The following is a 10,267-nucleotide window of genomic DNA, read 5'->3' as shown; positions in this document are numbered from 1 at the left end:
CCAGCCTTCTACTCTTTTCCACCACCTGCAAACCATTTGCAGATATGAGCATTACAGCTGGTATTCAATACCCAAGAAGTGTAGTAGTAGTTATGTTAAGGCTCAATAACAAATTTTACCTTGATTATGGAGGAGGGACACTCCCTCTTCTATTGTCCCTTTGCACGGTAATTAATACGAACATCTTTCAAAATCCATGACTACCGAACCACCTTCGTCTTCCCTTTGCCCATGCCCAGCTAGGCAACAGGAGCGCTCTGAACGCTTGTAGTAGCTGATTCTGTCTTACTCTTCTTCCTCCTTTTGCGTTAGGCCCTTTGCCTTTCGCTTCTCAGGTCGAAGCTTCCCCTACTAATACTGATGGCGCAAACTTTTCAATCGTTGCCTCGTACTGGACCAACATGCTTATCAACTCATGAAGGTCTTTGACAAGCGCACTCATGTTATAGTTCACGATAAATGGGTCAAAGGAGGGAGGAAGAGACTGAAGGATCACGTTGATGTACGTCTCTTTTTCAAGATTAGTCTTGAGCTCCTTGAGCTTCTCCACAAGGGATAGCATCTTAACCCAATGCTCTTGTACAGGAGACCCTTCAATCATCTTGGAACTGAAAAATACTTTTGTCACAGCATATCTAATATGCCGGTCCAAAACCGCATAAACTTTGCTGGTGTGGAGCATTATCGATTGGACATCATCATGTCTATCGTACTCTTTTTGGATGTCATTGTTCATTGACGCCAGTATGGTACTGCGAACCTTCCGGTTGTCCTCATGCCACTTTTTGAATGTCAAACGTTCTTTGCATGTGGACCCTTCCGGCAAGGCCCAAGGAAGAGACCTATCTAGAACATAGGTCTGGTTTTGAAAATCTAGAACAATCCTAAGATTTCGCAGCCAACAATTATAGTTTGTTCCGTTAAATTTATTAGTCTCAAGAATTTCAGTGAGTGGGTTCTTGGACATCTACATAAAATGTGAACAGAAATTTAGTAGATTATGTAATATTAAATATCAAGTTTAAAAGTTGGTGTTTAGTCATTAACCCGTCCCCTTCTTTCTTCAAAAAGCCCACCACTCTCAAGTGGGCTTTTTGGGAATCCATCTTCTAGTGAGCTTGGAGTCCACAAACGCAATTCTTCATGCCTAGCTTTTAGGATTCATATGGAAAAAGCTTTATAGGAGGTAACTTATACCATTCTCATCCAATGAGATCTCCAAGTTATTTTGCCTCACCTCTTCACGTGATCATGAGGACTCCAAGTGAATCACACTACTCAGCGTTAGGCCTGACCCATCAACCAAACTAATATCTCGACTGCCACCCTCCACGACTCGTGAGACCGGGAAATAGGAGTATTTTTCATCGTTCACAAGAACGGTGTAGCTTTCTTCCATTCCAAATGTGTCACGACTCGTGAGACCACGAATAGATAAAAGTACCATCCACACCACATTGTTGTGGATGGAATGCTTGGATTTAATAAAACCATTTGAATTTTAATCCATTATGGGCCAAATTATTTAACTTGGACCATCCAAGTGAGGGTTAGGTTTGTTGTAACCGAGACCACATCATTTTAAGATTTTTGCATGCATCAGTTTTAATCATTGAGTATAAATAGATACGTTCCAAACACATCATACTTCAAACGTTAAAACATACACCACATACAAAAATAAGCCTAGCACGCCTAAGTGACCACAAGCCCAATCCTAGGTGACCCACTGAGCCCGCAGTGAGTTTATGGTTAATTTGGGGTATGGCCCTAACTATTTCAAAATAGTAATCCATTATCATTCTAATGGGCCTTCCTCTTTGTTCTTCTTCAGTCGTGAGTTCCGCCGAGCACGGTCCAACAGGCCTAGGCCTTCATCTCTTTGGAAGCTTATATTTATTCAAAACAAATAAACCTCACATACCTAACAATACTCATTACAGCTGAAATTGAAAATCTCAATCAAAAATTAGGGGGAGTACAAAAGGAGGAAGAAAGCAAGTTTTATATTTCAAGGCTAAAAATAAAAGAAGAATTAAAACAAAGAGGCACGTAGGCCTCACCCAACATAAAATTAAACGATGCATTCGGCCAATGGGCTTTGTGATCATCCCCATTGTTTATCCAATAAATAATAATTAACATATTTATATCAAATATAAACATGTTAAATAACTAAATACAATCCATGTATTTAACAATAGGTATCCAATATCAAATACCAAGAACATGATTAAATTCAAAAAATAACATACTAATAATAAAATAAAAAAAATGGATATCAACATATTAATTTAAGGCATAATTTAATTTTAGAAAAATTCAATCTAACTAAAATTAAAATTTTTCAAAATTAATAATTTCAAACAAAATTACATAAAATAGGAAAATCTAATTTTTCAAAAAAAAAAAGGGCACAAAACGACCGAGCTGTTCAGACAGCACACGACCGTCTGCTGTTGACCGCACTGGGCTTGCTCCTGCGTGACTGGCCGGCAGGGCAGCAACTATTGTAGTGCTCTATTTTTCAATTTTTTTTAAATTTCTGCAATGAAAAAATTGAAATAAAATCATGCATTTACAAAATAATCCAATTTTCAAAAAATGAATAGATATCCATAATTTAAAGCAAAATTAATACATATTTTCTAAATATTTAGTCATGCTTCAAAGCCATAAAACATGTTTTTCAAAAGGAAATTAAACACATTTTTCATGCTCAACACATGATAACATATGAATCCTAAAGCTACAACACAAAAGTGGCTCTGATACCACTGAAAGAATGGGTATGGCCCAAGAACGCGGCGGAAGCGCGAAATAAAAAATAATTAAAACGGTCCGAAGGGGTCTTCCCTTTAAATTCCGAGCATTCGGTGTTTGTCTAAAGCCTAATAATAAACATATAAACATGCTATACATGTGGCTAAAGGATGAAATAAAAGCATAAAAATATAACATGTGACTTTCCCATTTGTTTCTATAGATGAGCAGCAACGTGCATTATTTTTCTTTTCGTTCCTCTTCCATTCACTTTAGGATCCAAATTAGAAGCCCTCTAATTTATCCCACCACACTAAGGAAGAGATATAGTTCTTTTTCTATTGCAGATAGAATACAGAACAAGAAGAAAAACCACTCCAAACTAACACTATTGTTTAGTGTTATTGGATTAATTTATATTCTAACTTGAATCCAATTTAATAAAGAACAAAAAGGACAATATTTTTTAGAGAGAAATTCAGCAAATTTTGTGGCTTATTTGTTGGTTATTTTGGATATGTGTGTAGTTTTGTATATTACATATAATTGAATTCAAAATTCAATAACTACTAAGTTTGCCTCCAAGACAACCTATGCACACACATGCATATAACCTCCAACCATGATTAAATAACCACTCCATCATGTTTATCAGGGTGAGGAGTTTCAACTCCTTCTCAACTTACTCCAACTTCCGTCAAGTGTGCTTGAACTTCAAGTATGTACCGGGCTTGATTTAATCAAATTAAATCAAATCCAACCAAAGTCCATTGGACGATAATTAATTAAATTAATTTTAGCCCAACAAAATTCAAAGAATCATTTAATCCAATTAAATGAATCTAAGCTCAAACACTAATTAATTGATCCAATCAATTAATTAAGCCATACCTAATAAATTAATCTAATTAATTTAAAGGTGTTAAGCCCAAAATTAATTAATCCAATTAATTAATTCTTGAGCCATCCATCAAATGGATTATTAAATAAATGATCCAATCATTTATATATTCTCCTCGAATTAATCTAATCCAATTAAATTAATTTATTTCTTCTCGAATTAATTCCAAATTAATTCCACCAATTTCATAGTTATTTGTGTGTGACTCTTTAGGTTCACTTTTAACTAGACTTGGGCATTGTGGCCAACACAAATAATCAATTAAATCTAATTTAATAAACTATTTTCAATTAATCATTAATCAGAAATGTCCGTTACCATAGGTGACCGTCTAGCAACGGTCAATGGCACTAGAAACTAGGTGAATGTTGGCTTGAACATTTAGGCTCTCAACCATATAAGTATGATCCTTCCATCAACCATCTCCCGGCCTTAGTCTAAGGCATGAAATTGAGCGTCACTTCCCATCCTAGACCGAAAACTATGCTGAATATTTGAGATGCGTTTACTCTATTGATCGACAAAGAAAATCATTTCTTATCCTACCAATCGCTATGACCATAGACTTAAAAAGTTTAAACCATCTCAAAGCACATAGGAGATATATCCATCCTATACTGATAGGGGACAGATTCTATCTTGAAATTCGCCGTCTTCAATACATAATCCGATTATAGACAGGGCTTATAATGACCACATCGAAGATACTGTCATCTCTAACCAGATCCAAGATATAGCCATCATATGTATGTGACTGCCATGATTCCTCGAGTTCAAGGACTATTCTGTACTATCAGAGCTTGGAATTTAAGTCATATTGACCGAACCTCCAAGGCTTCCATATGACGATTCACGCGAGTCAGTTCAATCAGTTAACAACCTTGTCAACTAATCCACCAAAATTGCACAGACATTCTGTGTCTGTTGCTGATGAAACACAACACTCATCCAATGAATGCAATACTTAGTGCAAGTCTCTATAGGACTCTCGATGCCCAGTCTCAAGGTCCTCAACTTGGAACGTTTCAGACCAACCCTCAGAAGTTGGTATCATAGCCGCTATCCAATGCGCAACCCAACTACATGGGTTATTCAATTGGTCTGTGGGCATTTGTTGTGACATTAAAGTACCGTTAATATGAATAGTAAGCAAAATAAACAAATGGTGCCACAAATGAATGCTTACTACATTTATCAAGATAATATCACATTCATAAAGATTGCTAAATAGTTTTCAAAACCGCCAATCTAATTGGCTTTCTGGTCACCATTTCTAATAGACTGGGACTCAGAAATAATATCATGCAAAAAGGGTTTCAGCATATTAGCCAAAGTTTTGGACATGAGTTTATATACCATATTACATGCGCTAATAGGCCGAAATTGAGTGATTGTCTTTGGTTTGACGCATTTAGGGATTAGCATGATATGTGTATAATTCAACTTAGGCAACATCACTCCATTATTTAAAAAATAAGAACGGATGCAGTAATAGAGTTGCGAATGATGTGCCAACATCACTCCATTATTCAGGCTCGGGGACTTCTCGGGGTGCATTTGCTTAAGCCCCTATATAACTTCCTTTACAGTGTATGGCTCGGTTGAACACTCATTCAGGCAGGCATCCACCTTCGGCTTGACATATCTCAAGACATCATTTCGGTGTTGTTCTGTTGGCCCTAAAGAAGCCAATAGATTCTAGAAATAAGCAGCAATTTCACTCTGGATTTCCTCTTCTCCCTACTTAAGGTACCATTTGCATTATGAAGAGTTCTGATATCATTTTTCTTTTTACGGCTCGAGGCTCTTGCATGAAAAACTTTTGTGTTTTGATCCCCATACTTCAGCCATTATGCCTTACTGCGTTGTCTCCATACCCGTTCTTCATCCTCTCTAGCAGCCTCAAGTTTCCTCCGAAGACGTTGTTCCTCTTTCTTACTCTCCTTTGTTACTCTTCTATTCTTAAGTTGCTTCAATCGTTCCTTAATATGTTCAATTGCGTTTTTCAAACTGCCAAACCTTTACTCCAGTTTATAAGACCAACCCAACAATACTCAATTCTCCACACTTGTTCACCTGTATTGCCTTATATGTCTTGGTTCCAAGCATTCTCAATGATTCTAGTGCAGTCCTTGTATTTTATCCAAAATGCTTCAAAATGTTGTGATTTTCTTTGAAAATGTGTCGACTGCTCTACTCTTGCCCTTTGCTTAAGGAGGATAGCCTCATGATCTGAATGAGCTATTTCAAGGTGTTGTATCCATGCATTTGGGAACTTTGTCCTCCATTCACTCATAGCACTGGCAAGATCAAGATTTTCTTTGATAGGATATGGGGCAGTTCTGCTATTTGACCATGTAAAGATTTCTCCAAAAAAGCCTAAATCTTGTAAATTGCAATCTGATAATGCACTTCTAAAATCATGCAATTCCCATTATGGTGTTCGACACAAGCCCTCTTTCTCTCCCGCATGCAAGATTTCGTAGTAATCGCCTAAACAAACCCAAGGAAGTATACACTTATCATGCAACAGAGTAGAAGGCGCCAGAAGTTTTTCCTCCGAGATGTATCAGGTTCTCCATGAACCCCCGTTAGGCTCCAATTAGATGTGCTTTCTAGACTAAGAACAATAGCATCTATATGGTGTTTTGCTTTGAATAGAAACTTCCAATTCCTTCTTCCAAAAACACGTCAATTCTGATACTGTTCATATCTTACCGTAGCTGTAGTTGATTTATTGACCGATTATTACACCTAGTTTCTAAGAGGAAAACTAGGGAGGGTTGATGTACTCGAACTAACTTTTCGAGCTCCCGAACTATCTAAGGCCCCCCAACCCCTGGCAGCTCCACGCAAGGCAACTCATTAGTGTCGGCAGGGTTGCAAGGCAGTCTCTGCCGCTACTATTGATAAGGGTCTTGTAAATGATCCTTTTTTTCCGGTCTCACATTATTATCACGTAAAGCTTAAATGGCAAAAGGATCTAGCGAGCTTCAATTATTTCCTACAGATACAAACTTTCCCTCACTGTATTGAGTTCTTCGACTTTTGGCTGCAAAGTTGTAAGAGGAAGATTCTTTTGCATGGCGTTAGCAAGGTCTATCGTTGGTATGAGAGGTGTATGGGTACAGTTTTAGGCCAAATTAGGGGTTTTCCAGATTGTCTAATGGCATTAGTTGAGGGATTACTAGACTATAATTAGCGGATGGGCTTGAAGTAATAAGCTTTGTGTGTGATTTTGGGTCCATTTACATGGTTGGGCTTTTAAGATGATTGTGGCTTGCGGATGAACGGGTGCTGAGAAAGGAAGCCGAAAGTAGTTGGGCGAAGTGGGTTTGTATGGCAACTCTTTACCTCCGACTGCGTAGCTTATTTCACACGGTGCTTCAATCGTGACCTCATTTCCTTCTTTACAAAATCCTTATCCTTTGAATAGTCAACCTTTTCTTTTATTTAATGTCCTACCGTAGAACTTGCCAAATTGTCCTTACGATGCATACTGTGATTTTGGGTTGAGACCGTCGTAATTTTCGCTTGTCCATAATTTTTGAAAATCTCGAAACCCCTTCTGTTTCGACTAGGATCATTGCAACGATATAGTGTCTAGAGCAAAATCAGCGAAAAAGCATTTTTCAACAATGCTGAAGCTTGAACTATTCCCGCTGAGGATGAAGAGTCCCTATGAAAACCTGTATGCCTTAGCCATTGACCAAAAGGAGTGTCCAAACCTAGATCAATGAAATCCTGTTCATATTGAATGCAAAAAATCTTGCGATGTGTCCCAACTTGCCGCATAGAGAACAAAAATTTGGAAGCCTGGCATATGTAAATCAAATGGCTGATTCCTCCACATTTAGTGATTTTAATATCATAACAAGCCACAGAGGTTTGTAGATATTTATCCCTACAAGAATTTTTCAAAGGATTGTTGCCAATACTTTCTCCATAATACCAATCCAAATATCACTATAGATGCCCAATCAGTTGCCAATAAACTCTGCCATGGCTCTAGTCTTTGCTCCCACGATACATTGTGACCAAAAATTGTGAAATGGCACCATTCTAAGCTGACACCATAAGCTTTTGTCCCTCTCTCAGGATGCCAAGTACCTCTAATTGCATGTTAGAAATCCAAGGTTCCCCCTCTATAGCTCGCCTCATGTCAATCGAATGAGTAAAAGTAAGAGAGAAACGAACTCCATTAAAGCACCGGAAGGTCATACCTCTCCCTGGGTTCAATATTTTGAGCAGGATCTCTTTAAGGACTACAAAGTTGTAGTTTCTTTTGGTTAGGATCATTTTACAAATGTCTCTTGGCACAGTCATGTCCTTCTTTGATGAGTGTATGCCTTCAGTATCAGCTCCGATAAAAGAGTCCAACTCTGCAATCAACAAAGATGTTCCGACTAAAATAAGGCCAAAACCAAACAAGATAAAATTGACGAAACAAAAAAGATAAGAAAGAAGCTTATCTTTCATTCACACTTATATAATTTAAATTACTTTCATTAAATTTACTGGAGTTTGTAAACAAGCTTTTTGTACCAAAACTAAAAAAAAGAATAAAATAAAAGAGTTGAGAGAAATGTTCATACACAGGCTATTAATTTTGTGTTAGACTATAATACATAAATATTAAGATAATTAAAGGATTAAAAATAAACAAATAAATCGCTTTCGAACTAGAAGGGTTGACTTGACTTACATGAGGATTACTCGTTTACCGACTCTACGTACCAAATCTATTTTTTACTCTTAATTAATTGTTTGAAACAATTATAATATATATTATCTTCGACGTCATTGAAAAGACATTGCAGCAAATTAATTCATCTATCAACCGAGTTGCAGAGATATTCCGCTTTGTATCTGTCCACTATAAATATATATATATGAAAAAATGCAAGCAATCCTTTGTATATTATTATAAATAAGCAAATTATCTATTTATGAAAAAAAATATAGTAATTTACCTTCTATATTTTTTAAAATGCAATAATTTACCCTGTATAAGGAGGTAAATTGCTTCATTTTATAAAGTATAGGGGGGTAAATTGTTATATTTTTTTCATACGGGGTGATGTGCTCATTTTCAATATTATAGGGATATAAATTGCTATTCACATAAGAAAAAAAATCAACAAACCAATTACAAATAATGAATTTTTACTTTAAAAAATTATTGTAAAAAAGTAGCCTGTTCAATGAAAATACCAAAGCTAAATCAAAATATAACTAAAAATTCAAACATCCAATCAAAATATACTTTTCTTCTGGAAAAAAGAAATAATTAGTATTGATCTTTTCCTCCCATTTTCATGTATGCAAGTTTCTCGGAAGAAAAGTATATATAAAGTTTACCATCACAGAAAAACAATCATCAGAATATAAGAGTCAGATTCCAGCTCCACCTATTAACCTCTTTCTTCACTTAGAATATACATAAACTTTAAGGACTATTTCTGCAAGGAGAAGATCATGGATGATTCCGACAATGATTTACAAAAGAAACTTGATGAGGTAATGCCATGGATAGGCTTGTATATCGCGGCAGCTTCTGCAATTTGCACGCTTGCAATAGTAGCTGACACCCTCAACGGATTCCGATCCAGTAAGCTCTGGTTCCCTTGCAAATACTTTTCTCTTAACGCCACTTACTTAACTTTATTAGGCGTGGCAATGAAGCTACCAATGGATCTCAACACCCTTTTGTTGTATGAATCAGATGGCCTTGCAAGGTTAAGTAGTTTATTTTTTATGTCGACGGCGATGGCTAATTTTATGTCATCCTTGGGTTCCATGGAAGATAAAGAGATTCTAATGAATGTTGTTGCGCTTGGAATCCTTGTAATCACAATCGTGGTTAACGTCTGGATACAAGTTTTTCAGTTACAGAGCTCTCTGGGTACTAATTTCTCTAATAGTGACGTGGTTCCTACAATTTTCATGCTTCTTTTGCTTGTTATATTAGTTTCTTCAGCAATCACGCTTCCAACCAGCAAAAGGAGTTTGGAGTCCAATTACCAAGAGATGCACAAGGTAGCTATAGTGGAAGAAGGGATGACGAAAAGGGGGCAATGCATCAAAATGGACAAACAGATGATCGATGGGCTGAAGAAATACTGGGTGATGGCAGTGACTAGCAACCCTCAATTTGTGATGGCACGTTCGGTCTTTTGCACTACTTCAAGTGTTATTTGCTTATTATCTGCCCTCTTTTTACTATATGATTTTATTGTAATGTTCGTGGATATTGGGGAAGTCACGCTCGGAGCATCCTACTCTGTATATGGACATTATACGACATGGATTCTACTAGTTCAAACAATTGGGGTGCTGGTGGGCACAATTGCACCTTTATGCAGATGGTTTACCGCTGTCAGATTCAAGTTGACATGTCATAAAATTTGCATCAGAGAGGAACTCAAGATTGAGGTGCACTGGACCCAAAGTCTTGTTAACTGGAGAGACAGCTTCTCAGATTTAGAAATTAGAAACAACAAGTTTAGGAAGTATCTTCATGATGCAAAATGGTTTTCTCTAAACATTCTCATTGGAATTCAGATTATGATGGTTCTAGTTAGCAAGTTACTTGTCCTCATT

General features: G+C 36.8%; 2 protein-coding genes across 2 annotated transcripts in view; one reads left to right on the top strand and one right to left on the bottom strand.

Annotated features, from left to right (window-relative positions):
- Positions 332–967, bottom strand: LOC105173349. Its single transcript, XM_011095054.1, has one exon. It carries the CDS (start codon positions 965–967, stop codon positions 332–334), a length of 636 nt encoding a protein of 211 aa, XP_011093356.1.
- Positions 9,064–10,267, top strand: part of LOC105173348 — a 3,272-nt gene continuing 2,068 nt past the window's right edge. The window contains exon 1 of the mRNA XM_020698051.1: positions 9,064–10,264. Within this exon, the coding sequence (XP_020553710.1) occupies positions 9,143–10,264 (1,122 nt within the window). The 5' untranslated portion in view covers positions 9,064–9,142. The remainder of the gene's footprint in view (positions 10,265–10,267) is intronic.

Source organism: Sesamum indicum, linkage group LG11 (genome assembly GCF_000512975.1).
Source record: "Sesamum indicum cultivar Zhongzhi No. 13 linkage group LG11, S_indicum_v1.0, whole genome shotgun sequence".
NCBI lineage: Eukaryota > Viridiplantae > Streptophyta > Magnoliopsida > Lamiales > Pedaliaceae > Sesamum > Sesamum indicum.
The sequence above is the reverse complement of the archived record's forward strand: the minus strand, read 5'-3'. Positions and strand labels throughout refer to the sequence as shown.